Here is a 13,567-nt window from a genome sequence, read left to right as displayed (position 1 = left end):
AAAGGCTAAAATGTATATTTTAATAAATGTATATAGGTATCAAAGATGAATACTATAAAATAGAAATTTAATTAATTAATAAGCTAAAAAAGAAAAATAAATGAAGAAATTCGGTCATGTCATGTGGTATACTTTAGTTACCAACGTGGCTTTGACTTTGTCACATGTGGTATACTAAAATGTCGCTTAAAAATAAGTAAAATAACTGACACGTGGGTTGTTTTTCTGCCCAAAAAGTTATTATTGCAATAGAAGATTAGATGGTTTTAATACTTAGAAGCATATAGTACAACACACGTATTAATTTTTTAATTAAGGTTTCTCACGTGTTCATCTGGAAATGACTACATAAATCCACTAGAAAGTCCACTCCTCCATAATCCATAGCTTCAGATTAAGGAACTTAAATATAGTAAGATTAAGATTTGCAAATCATCGCAACTGGCTATGGATTACAAGACAGTTGTTGTATTAGCAATTGTGTTTCTATCGACGGTATCATCAGCTCGAATGGTGCCATTGCCGGTCAGTGTTTTCGAAAGTTCAAAGTACGGATTGCTTCAGCTCAATAATGGTTTGGCTCAGACTCCTCAGATGGGGTAATTTATTCGATATTTGTAGTGATTTTGACAGTGTTTTTGTACTTTAAATTCGATTTTGATTTTTGGAGCTGATTTCATTTCATAAATGAATGCATTGAGCAGATGGAATAGCAGGAATTTCTTTGCCTGCAACATAAACGAGACTCTAATTAAGGAAACAGGTTGATTTTGTTTTCCATTTTGTGAGGGGACTTGTGATTTTGATTTTTTTGGGAATTAGATTTGAGTTCATTTGAAGTAATTGATTCAATTTCTTAATCTATTTGGCAGCTGATGCACTTATCTCGTCTGGCTTGGCTGATTTGGGCTATAATTATGTCATCATTGGTACTCCTTCAAGTGTTCTTACTTATTTTATTAATGGTCTATATCTTAGGGTTAGTTCCATAAAAGATCTTTTTTATTTTTTTATTTTTTTATTTTTTTACGAAAAGACCCAACTTTTACCTGTTACTTGTTATTTTAGACCTTAGCAAGTCACCAAAAGGTAAATTAGATATTTTTGTTTCATAAAAGACCCTATATTTTATAGTTTTTTTTTTCTCTTCATTTTAGACCTAAAATATATATATTTTTTTCAAAATAAACTCAACTTTAAAATTGGTTATAATCTTCAAATCCAAATATATAAGGTACTTCTTGACTACATCGAAAAAGAAAATATACGTGTATAAACTAAAAAATGTTATGTAATCTATTATATTTTGAGCGAATATAACCTAGAAGAATTGCAAAATTTTATTTTTGTCTAAAAGATATAATTAAACTTTATCTTGGATATATATTATATCATTAAACTTGATATATTGTTTATAAAAAATGTTATATTACCGCTAATAAAAATTTTGATGTTAATTTGATATTTTCTGATAACATGGATAATACATGACTATGGAGAATTTTTTAGCATAATAACAATTTTTTTTTTTATTTGTAGAGAAAAAAACATACCATATAACTTAGCAAACTGTATACAAAATAAATTTTTTTAGTTTGTCTATTATAGTTAGACAAAATTATAAAAATGGTCCATGTGGTTTGCCAAAAGTAACAAAGTAAGTTCATGCTAATCTTTTTTGATGCAAATGGCCCATGCGGTTTGCAAAACTTGCATAGATGACCCTTTTTACTAACATCGTTATTATCTGCCGTTAGAGACTGAATCTATAAGGGCATTTTCGTCTTTTCAAGTGTAAAAGGACTGAATTTGTGACATATAGTAAATCACAGGGACCATTTTTGAAATTTCTTTTAAAAAAACAATAAATTGCTAAGGGGAGGGCTCAAACTCATGAGCTCCACCCTTAAATTACCAAAGCCTTAACTAATTGAGCTGAATGCTCTCTTAGCTTATTCTTTCTTAAAACTAATTTATATAATAACAAAATTGTTAAAACATAAATAATAAATAAATTATAAAAACCTTCTTTTACATATATATATTTTTTAAATAAAACAAACTGTATTTTAGTCGTACTATAAAAAAATAGTTTTTTACAAACAAATTGTATGTATTTTTATGTATTTATTTTATGTAAAATATATATTTTTTGTCTTTAAAATATACGTTTTCGTATAAAAAATACGTTTTTGTAAAACATGTTTTTTTTATGTCTTTGAAATAGTAATAATTAACACTACTCGTGACATAAAAAATATATAAATTCTTTTGGGTCGCTAGTTCTAAAACCTTTTTTCGGTAATATGTATTAAAAACAACTTAACAACAATTTTGTTATGTATTTAAACAATTTATACGATTTTTTTATGTCAAGAGTAGTCTTAATAAATAATAATTGTTATTTCAAAAAGATATATTACTATGTCTTTCCATCTTCATGTTAACCATACGATTTAGAAGTTGCGATTAAGATGAAATACGTATTTTAAATAAGATATATAACCAATAGGTTTTTTATGTTTTTTTAAATACATATAAATGAATGCGTATATATCTTATTTAAAATATGTATGGTTCTAAATCGTATTTCAAAAAACATAAAAAACCGTATAAATTGTTTAGATACATATAACCGGATACGTATATATCTTATCTAAAATACGTATTGTTCTAAATCGTATTTAAAAAATAATAAAAAACCGTATAAATTGTTTACATACATATAACCAAATACATATATATCTTATTTAAAATACATATGGTTCTAAATCATATTTAAAAAACATAAAAATATGTATAAATTGTTTAGATACATATAACCGAATATACATATATATATATATATATATATATATATATATATATATATATATATATATATATATATATATATATATATATATATATCTTATTTAAAATATATATGGTTCTAAATCGTATTTAATAAAACATAAAAAACCGTATAAATTGTTTAGATATATAACAAACCTATTCGGTTAAAATACATATAACCGAATATGTATATAAAAAAACCTTGTAAAAATCTATTTTTTAAAGACATAAAAAACCGTATAAACATGTTTTACAAAAACGTATTTGTTATACGAAAACGTAGTTTTTAAAGACAAAAAAATATATATTTTACGTAAAATAAATACATAAAAATACATACAGTTTGTTTGTAAAAAACTACTTTTTTATAGTACGACTAAAATACAGTTTTTATTTATAAAAAAATTATGTAAAAAAAATGTTTTTTATAATTTATTTATTGTTTATGTTTTAACGATATTGTTAATATATAAATTAGTTTTAGGAAATAATAAACCAATAGAGTATTTAGCTCAATTGGTTAAGGCTTTGGTAATTTAATGGTGGAGGTCATGACTTCGAGACCTCCCTTTAGCAATTTAATTTTGTTTTCAAATAAATTTCAAAAATGATCCCTGTGGTTTACTAAATGTCACGAATTCAGTCCCTTTATATTTGAAAAGACGAAAATGCCCTTACAGATTCAGTCCCTAACGGCAGAATAGTAAAAATGGTCCATTTGGTTTACTAAATTTCACGAATTCAGTCTTTTTATACTTGAAAAGACGAAAATACCCTTACAAATTCAGTCCCTAACGGCAGAATAGTAACAGCGTTAGTAAAAAGGGTCATCTTTTCAAGTTTTGCAAACCACATGGGCCATTCGCATAAAAAAATTAGCACGGATTGACTTTAATTTTGGAAAACCACAAGGACCATTTTTGTAATTTTTAGTCTTATACTTATTTCGTGTGTTTGGACATCTCTCTCTCTCTCGCGCGCGCGCTTTTCTATATTATTTTTTTAGTCGAATTTTTTAATTAATTTTTTTAGAACAGTTAATAAACGCATTCACTATCATACTCCTAAACCAAAGCCATAGAATATTTTGTAGCATTAGCCCATTATTGAATAATATGTTATAATTATATCAAATACAACCATAAAAATATTAATCCTAAACGTTCGTAATAGTTTTGTTTAGATATATCAGATTCAAGTTTAAGATATTTTTAAAAAATGTTAACATCACGTATAAATACATAAAACTATATTATGAGAATGAAACTATTTGAGCATAAGTTGAAAATCCAAATAACAAAAATGATGCCGCACACTTAAATATCAAAATACATGTTGTTTGTATATTGTAGTTATTTAAGTATAATCATAATAATTACCAAAATAAAATTTAAGATTTCATTTTAATTAAAAAAAGCTTGAAGGTGTTTGGTACTCAATTGGTTATTGAATTTATGATCTTAAAATTATATAAAATCTCTTTTGTGCTGTTAGGAAATTTGACTTCACATGTCTATGTATTCAACTCATAGCTTTTGGTAATTGTTTTATGTAATTGAAATCGAAAAACCAATTAAACCAATTATATAAAAAAATGATTTGGAGCTAGAAACTGTAAATTTTCCCAAATATAGACAAAACATTTTGTTATTATTTATATTACACTCGTGAAAAAAAAAATTTACTATACAACTTCATTGTATATGTAATGATTTAAAAAAATGTTTCATGCATAAATCAATACGACGCCAGAAGATGTAAAAGTTAAATCGTTGTCTATTATTTAAACTAAAAGAATATAAATATGTTTTTTATGCCTTGACGAAATTAAGCTACACGAACTTGGTGTAGTGAAGAAATAGCTTTTACAACTACTCTTTATTTTTTTTTGTATAAATATACGTGGAAAAAGAATTGTCCAATCATAAATAAATGTAGACATATTGATTACACTCTTTAAATCGATGTCTATGTTTAAAGACAAAATTGCAAGAATGATCCCTGTGGTTAGGTCGAAATTGTCACTTTGAGCCAAACAAGTTTGGACTAGCATTAATGATCCAAAGGTTTTCATTTTCTTGCCACTTTAGTCCAATTTCTTTTGAATTTTTATAAAATGACTACTTTGCCCTTTATATTTTTATTTTCTATTTTTTATAATTACAATAACTAAAAACAAAAGAAAAAAGAAAAATCTATTTGTATTATCACCCCATCCCCTCTCTTTCTCTTTCCCATTAAGAAAATTGAAACACCACCAGATTCTGGTGGCTTTGCTGGTGACCGAGGTTTCTGGCAACGAGAGGATTCCTCGCCGGAGATGTTTTTTGGCAGCAAACCAGAAGGGTCCGTCATTTTCATCGGAGCACCACCATCCTCCTGCCACCTGTTGTCCGGTGCAACACCTTCGCTTCAGACCTGGAAAGATGACGAAGATCTGGTCGAACTTGTCACCTCCTTTACCGTCTTGGATCAACACATCGTCGTCAACAAACACCGGTGATTGTCGATGTTGTTTATTTCGCATCCGCCGCCGCCACCACATGTAAGACACCCTAGCTCCAAAATTCGCGTTTTTAGAAATGCTAGCTTCACCTTCTTCTCTCTTCATCTATATCCTTCTATAACGATGGTATGAGCTATGAGATTCATAAACCCTAGCGTCGACGCTCCAATCGGCCGCTTAGGGTTTCCCTACTTCGTTATATCGTTTGTCTTGGTTTAGATTTGACGGTGCTAGAGTTAGGGTTCCTAAACAATGGTGGAGGTTTTTTGATCGGAAAATCGAGGGTTTTCTGATCAGAAAATTGGGGGTTTTCAGATCGTAAAATTCGGGGTCTTCATATTCAAAAATCAGAGTGTTTAGATCAGAAAATCGGGGGTGTCCATGAGGTGGTGGTGGTGTTGAACTGTGGCGGTGGTGGTTGACGGTATGGCGATAGTGATGATGACGTTGGCGGTTCCGGCAAGATGATATAGTCGCCGACAGTGGTTCATCACGAGAAAGAGAGGGAGTTCATCAGGAGGGAGAGTGAGGTGTTACCAGTGATGGTGGCGTTTACCGGAAAATCGAGGGTGGTGGTGGTGGTAACCAGTGGTGCTGCTAGGGGTTATCGGTGGAGGCGATGTTGATTAGTGCTGGGCAATAGAAGGGGAAAGAGAGATGTATTTAATTTTTTATTTTTCTTTTAATTATAAAACTGTTTAAATAAATAAAAAACATTCAAAAAGTAAAAACCAAGGGCAAAATTGTCATAATGAAAAAATTTATAGTAAATTGGACTAAAGTGGCAAGAAAATAAAAACCTTTGGACCATTAATGCTAGTCCAAACCTATTTGGCCCAAAGTGGCAATTTCGACCTAACCACAAGGACCATTCTTGCAATTTTGTCATGTTTAAACTAAAAGGATATAATCACGTTTTTATACAACTAGTCTTGAAATAAAAAACAATTTTGGTCTAAATTGGAAATAAATACAAAATATAAGGTCTTTTATGAAATTAAAATACTTAATATCTGTTAGCTCTAAAATAATTGAATCTTTTTTGAAAAAGAAATTTTTTTTAGGTCTAAAAGAAAATAAAAATCAAAATATAGGTCTTTTTATGGAAATAACCCTATATCTTATCCCTAAACACAGATGATTGTTGGGAAGCACTTACACGGGACGCAAAGGTAAGTCGAAATTCCTTTCCGCTCTTCTCTCTTTCTCGTAGATTTAATTTGCATCAATGAAGGCATCTTCCATGGTTTCAGTAGAGAAAACCATCCTTAAACCTTCAATAGAAAATTCTTCATCCTACCTCAGAACTACGATTTAATCATAGCAAATTTAACCTAAATAACAACGTAATGGCTTGTTCCACAGGGTCAATTAGTTCCTGACCCAAAAACATTTCCATCTGGGATTAAAGCTCTTGCTGATTACGTACATGGGAAGGGTCTCAAGCTTGGTATCTATTCTTCAGCAGGGTACAATAAAATCCATCTATTCTTATAATTATCCCACCAACTGTTCGATAAAATGATTCTATTGAATGTTCTAGTGTTTTCACCTGTCAAGTACGACCTGCTTCACTTTTCCATGAGAATGATGATGCAGCAACTTGGGCTTCCTGGGTAAGACCCAAAAACCCTAATTCTTTCATGTTCATCACTCAAAATTCATGCTTCCTTCCATCTTATTTAGGGTGTAGACTACTTGAAGTATGACAACTGCTTCAATCTTGGCATCAAACCAATTGATAGATATCCACCAATGAGAGATGCTCTGAACTCAACTGGAAGGACAATCTTTTATTCCCTTGGTGAATGGTAACAACTAAAAACTCATTTCTGTAATCTTGAATCTTCTCAACATATTTCAAGAACCTCTTAAACTCTTTCAGGGGTGAAGATGATCCTGCTCAATGGGGAGGAAATGTTGGAAACAGTTGGAGAACAACAGATGACATCGCTGATACATGGGAAAGGTTTCCATGGTTTACTTAACTTAACTTAACTTAACTATGGTTGAGTTTATATTAAACATTTATCTTTAATTTTTGTCTTCCAGTATGACTAGTATTGCTGATTTAAATGACAAATGGGCAGCTTATGCAGGACCTGGTGGATGGAATGGTAAGTAATTAATTAATTAGAAAAATTCATGCTCTCTCAACTGGTCAAACATGGTCAAACAGTAATAAAATTATTTTGTATTTTTTTTATAGATCCTGATGTGTTAGAAGTTGGTAATGGAGGCATGAGTTACTTGGAATACAGATCACATTTTAGCATATGGGCTTTGATGAAGGTGTTTTTTTTTACTTTCATTTTGATTTAATTTAATGGAAAAATCTCATGCAAAAAAAATAAAAAATGCAGGCTCCACTTCTTATAGGTTGTGATGTCAGAAACATGGATGAATACACATTAGAAATTTTAAGCAATAAAGAGGTCATTGCTGTAAACCAAGGTAATCTTTTTTTGTTTGTGTATCAAAAGGTTGTTCCTTTTCTTGAAAAAAAAAATATTTATTTATTATTTTTTTTTTTTTTGAATTGCAGATCCAATTGGAATGCAGGGAAGAAGAATCAATACTTCAGAAAATACAGATTGTCTTCAAGTTTGGGTTGGACCTTTATCTGGAATCCGTTTTTCTGTTGTTCTTTGGAACCGATATACAGAACCTGAAACGATTGAAGTCTCATGGGAGGATCTTGGACTTGATTCCAAAATCAGTTTTTCCATACGAGACTTATGGAAGGTAAGGGCATTTACGTCTTTTTACACACTCCACAATATTAATATCTTGCTTCACCTTTTTGGGATTTTTCTCGTCAAGAAAAATATTTATAATATTTTGTCCTACCGACATCGGTGAATAGGACACAGGACAGTGTCAGTTCAAACGCAGTACAACCTGCTCTGTTCTGACTGTTGACTGACTGTTTGTATTTGATTTGCAGCATGAAGATGTAGTAGCGGATGCGGTTGGATCATTTGGTGTGCAGGTGGATGCTCATAGTTGTGAGATGTTTATTTTCACTCCAAATTAGTCTCATTTTAAAGTATGATTTTTTTTTTTTAAAATCTTTTCATTTTGTGTAATGTGGGATTGTTCATAAGATGGGATGTTTTGTAGTTCTTGATTCTTGTTATGTTATTGTGTTTATGGAATAAATAAATGTTCTCACTTATGTGATAAATAAATAAAAATAAAACTTTCATAAGTTATTGGACTTGATACTTTTGGCAACTTGATGCCAAGCTATTAGATTTTTACAATTTTGGTAGACGACTTTTTGAGTTTTACAACAATGATCATCGTCAAAGAATACTTTGGTTATTAAATAATTAGACCAGCGAAAATAAATTAACATATACTAGTTAACTAAACATGTATAGATAAATTCCAAGGAACAAAAAAAAAAAAAAAAAAAAAAAAAAAAAAAACAGATGTATCAAATGACAAAACTCCACTTTAAAGTACCTAGTGGACAATGAAACTTTGTTTGAAATATGTATAATATATAACACGCTTATAAATTTCATTCTATATTTTACAATATCAAGAAAACAATATGAAGTAGACATAATAAAGTGTCTTAATATCTCAACATTGACTTATGTCAAAGCAGAAAAGCAATAACACTACAAACCAATTAATATCACTATGTATAATGAAAGCGGGTGCTAACTTGCAAGTTGCCACCACTGCACTTAAAATTTTCATTTTTCATATTTGAGTTTTCCATTTTTAACTTTCACACCCTTTGTGTTTCTATAACTTAAAATTGCCCCCCTTGAAATGTCTGACCAAATTGCCAACCAGACGATGCGACGTTGTAGCTAGTGATGGTTCTTCCATCGCTAGTTGTGACTTGAAAAGAAAGACTTTGTCCGTTAAGATATGAGTTGCTTTGCCAGTTTTGCCCCCAGTTCCGTGACATCGGTTGCCACCCTGTCTTCGATCCTTTGATTGAGACTGCGTGTACATCTCCTGCACCTCCCACGTTTGTAACTAATACCAAGTTGAAGTATGAGTGACCGTTGATTGTAAATCTCACTCCTCCCTTCTTCATGCAAGGCACCCTATATAAAAACATTGCAAACAAGTCAATCACACGATTGAGAAAAGATATTTATACGTTGTTTTTTTTCACTAAATGAACTTCCAATCTTTTGTTCCTATTTTTCTTTCTATATGTTTAAGATGATGAAAAATATACAAATTTAACATCCAAATCAAATTTAAACTAAATTAAATAACACTTGTCACCATATAAAATAGATAGGAAGATAACAAACACAAAAAGTAAAAAAAATATTTAATTTCTCATGAAATTAATATGGATAAAACTTAATTTAGTAAGTTATGTACAACTATTTATTATCCAATGCTCAAAAGTATACATTAATAGAAAAAGCAAGGAAAAAAGGGCTTCCCAATAAGTGAACACATTTTTACAAATTTACCCTAATTTTTATATTTTCTTTCCATTTCTAAAAATATGACGTAATGTTCTAAAAAATAAATTCTCTATCTAGATAACCTTAATGCTTTGGTCCCATGAAGTTGTATACCCTTTTATAACTTTAACTTTAACTTATTTTTCTTTCTATACATGTTCTAAAAAGGTTACCTTTGGAATGCAACAGGCACAATACCAGCTCGATATTGCGCTATTTGCAAGAAAGCAGGCTCAGCCAAATCAAAGTGTTGGAGAGGGGGGTTGCACCAACCACCATTATCGTTAGATTGAGCAGGGTTCGGTGGACAAAAATTGGTCGCAGTCACAATTATGCTACCAGGTAAGCACCACCTAGGGTCATCATTACATCTCATTTCATAACAAGATCCACAACTCAAACCATTGTTAAAAAGAGCAGTGCTCAATGCTGCAGTATTGGTCCCATATCCTTGGCTATATAAATTCCCATAACCACAAGCACCCCCTATAACAAATATGGACATGTTAAGTTAGATAACAAGAAGTGAAATTGAAGTGTAGATTGTTTGAATGAAAAAGTCAAAAAGATATGTATGTAAATATACCCATTGTGCCCGAAGCGTCTCCTCCTCCATAAAAGGTGGCATGACCATTTTGCCAATTTCCATAAACAAGAGTGAAGAAGAAGGAAATAAGGAGAGCAAGAATTGTTATTTGTGAAGAAGTCATTGGAAGAGTCTTGGGGGTTTTGAGAAATTGAGCAAATGAAGATATAGTTATATAGGGGGATTGAAGTGTAGGGAGGGAAAGGTTTTGGTTGTGAAAAAGTGTTTGAATGGGAAAGTGACAATTATAGCAAAGGGTGAGGCTAGTGTAATTCCTGTTAATATTATTTGAATAATTAAATTGGAAGAGATTGGATAATAGCGAAAGATGTAATGGAACATGCACTTGTTTGTTAAACCTAAGTAGGTCCTTACAACGCACATGCATTTCCTCTACTTGTATCTTTCATTTTCCGTTTAATTAATTAAGACTTGGTTTCATAATATTTTTTATTTTCATGTTTATAGTATAATAAAATAAAATAGAAATAAATTGTAGATGATGTTTGCTTATATTTTCAAAAAAACTGAAACTAATTAAAAAAATTGTAAAGAATAATTATATGAACAATGTTTTTTTGAGAGAACCTCTTTCATATTTAACATTATTACTCCAAGTTACTTCAAAACATGCTACATCTATATTTATAAACAGTATTTTACATTGATAGTTTTATTACAAAAGACTGGATACAAACCGACTAGGTTTTAGTATATTACATAACTACCCAGGAAATTATAATTTTATACATACACGATCACTAAATACAAAAGTAATATTATTAACTATTGTAAATCTTCCAACAATATGTGTCTATACTGGATCCTTATTACCTGCAATAGTTAAACACTGAGAGGGATAAACAGTGACGCTTAGCAAGTTCAAAAATAGATACAATATAACGTTATGCCATATATATATATATATATATATATATATATATATATATATATATATATATATATATATATATATATATATATATATATATATATAACAGAAGCAAAGAGGAACAAAGAACAACAAAGACATATATGAATCATGTGACAAGCTTTCCATATCAACAAATGATCTGATTCAAAGATTTACAATCAATGAGATACAACAATTTCAACTTGATATACATCAATAAGACTTCAGCCCAAGTGGCACAGAAAATAAACGATTTCTGAATTAACATTTTGCTAGAATTTACAGGCTTTCAACCCTATCCAACATTCTGCCAGTGCCAAAGTGATGCTTACTCATTCACTTCATGGTCAAAGGCTACATACCAATACCCAAGTGATGCTTAGTCATTCACTTCGTGGTCAAAGGTATAGCTCATTATCATAATAACACGGGAAAGCATATTGCACACATAATACATAACATACAATTGTTCCTATAATTTGAACTCACCGTGAAATAACCGGAGGTTAAAATAGTAAATTAGGCAGCACTTCGTTTCTATAATTAGTTTTCTTCGATGAAAACCGGGAGCTTTATTGAAAACGGGGCCTTGCGAGGGTTGAGCGTCAAACCGAAAAGATAAATTTCTCGGGGTCTTCGGACACTTCGGGACGTTTTTCAGGTGTTAGATATGATCCCAGGGCTTCGGGGGTTGTAAAATAGCTTAAAAGAGGGTGTAAGGTGTAAAAAGTGTGAATTTTCCAACCAAAACCGACAGGGTTTGCACCTCCCTTATATAGGTGTGAGGCTCAGATCCGAAGGAAGGAGGAGAAGCCACGCGCAAGCTTCGCAGGCGAGGGGGAGGGCACACGTCGGAGGCTCGTAGGCGAGACGTGGCTCGCTTCGGGCACGCCACAGATGCGACACGCGTCAGAACCTGCTTGGGCTGCGCTTCAGATGAGTCATCGGGTCGGACACGAGGCAGGCTCGCGAGGAATGGGGCGACGTTGCCGAACTCGGGCCATGCACATGCGAAAATTCTCGGATTTCGTGCCCAAATCTTCAAAAATTCATAACTTTCGCATACGAGCTCCATTTTTGACGTTCTTTATATGTACGCGTAGGCGAGATTATACTCTACAACTTTCGTTTAGACTCCTTCGGCTAATTATGACTTTATTTTTAATATTATTATTTTTAACAGACTAGGATAGGAAAATCCATTAAAAATTCATAACTTTTTCATCCGACGTCCGTTTTCGTCTATCTTTTTACCGTTGTACTACTATTGACGAGACATTCGATTCTCGTTTAGGTTGTGTTGGCTACAAATCACTCGATCTTTATTTCGAGTTTTTAGTTGTATACTGCTATAATGAACTTAGAAAAATGATAACTTCCTCATAGGAAGTCAGATTTGAATGTTCTTTTTATGAAAATTCTCGGTTTAACGAATAGTACAACTTTCATTTAGATCACTAAAGCTAAAAAGTAGTTTATCGAAAACTCACTTTTTACACTAAATAGTGTTTTGACGGTTTTGTCGGGGATCTTCGATTGGTTATAACTTCTTCATTATAACTCGCATTTCGATGAGGTTTTCGCCTAAATGTTTCTAACGAAATAATCTAAAACTTTCAATAACATTATTTTTATTTATTTCCAACTTTATATTTTCATTAATTTCGATATTTGACTTTTGTTTGGAATCTCATAAGACTTCCAATACTTCCCAAATGATTCTAAACATAGTTTTACTTTAATTCTTCATAAAACTATCTTGTTAGAACTCAATACTCAAAATCATAAATTATTTAATAATATTCATCTTTAAACAAAACATGATAACTGAACGTGCATGTTACATTTTTCCAATATTAAAGTATGTTTGGCAACAAGTTTTTAATAGTTTTTAACAACTTTTATAATTAAAAAAAATTGAAATTTTTTTTTGGGTACAAGTTGATTTTTTTTTATTTTAAAACATTAAATTATAATCTAAAAATTATTTTAAATAGTTGTTGAGAGCTTTTTGAAACTTTCCAACACTTCCCTCAAGTGCTCCTCGTGCTTCTACTGAGTCTTGGAATATACTAAGATATCATCAATAAATACAATTACAGACTGATCCAGCATCGGCCTGTATACACGGTTCATGAGATCCATGAATGCGATTGGAGCATTGATTAGCTCAAAAGGCATTACCACGAACTCGTAATGACCATAACGAGTCAGGAAGGCTTTCTTCTGCACATCTTCATCCCTAACCATCATCTGGTGATAACCCCATCGCAAAT

General features: G+C 31.2%; 2 protein-coding genes across 2 annotated transcripts; one reads left to right on the top strand and one right to left on the bottom strand.

Annotated features, from left to right (window-relative positions):
- Positions 1–369: 369 nt before the first annotated feature.
- Positions 370–8,552, top strand: LOC145072414 (alpha-galactosidase 3-like). The gene is made up of 13 exons (XM_079018833.1): positions 370–599; positions 705–763; positions 873–929; positions 6,479–6,513; positions 6,707–6,810; positions 6,885–6,957; positions 7,028–7,152; positions 7,227–7,310; positions 7,394–7,458; positions 7,551–7,633; positions 7,705–7,795; positions 7,887–8,086; positions 8,289–8,552. The coding sequence occupies exons 1-13, from the start codon at positions 448–450 to the stop codon at positions 8,376–8,378; spliced, it is 1,218 nt and encodes a 405-aa protein (XP_078874959.1). The 5' UTR covers positions 370–447; the 3' UTR covers positions 8,379–8,552.
- Positions 8,553–8,829: 277 nt separating this feature from the next.
- Positions 8,830–10,575, bottom strand: LOC145074609 (expansin-A8-like). The gene is made up of 3 exons (XM_079020962.1): positions 10,379–10,575; positions 9,966–10,278; positions 8,830–9,414 (listed from the first exon to the last, which is right to left on the bottom strand). The coding sequence occupies exons 1-3, from the start codon at positions 10,500–10,502 to the stop codon at positions 9,111–9,113; spliced, it is 741 nt and encodes a 246-aa protein (XP_078877088.1). The 5' UTR covers positions 10,503–10,575; the 3' UTR covers positions 8,830–9,110.
- Between the last annotated feature and the right edge of the window lie 2,992 nt (positions 10,576–13,567).

The sequence above is a fragment of the Lactuca serriola genome, chromosome 9 (genome assembly GCF_051521515.1).
Source record: "Lactuca serriola cultivar US96UC23 chromosome 9, Lser_US96UC23_V15, whole genome shotgun sequence".
NCBI classification, from domain to species: Eukaryota; Viridiplantae; Streptophyta; class Magnoliopsida; order Asterales; family Asteraceae; genus Lactuca; species Lactuca serriola.
The sequence above is the reverse complement of the archived record's forward strand: the minus strand, read 5'-3'. Positions and strand labels throughout refer to the sequence as shown.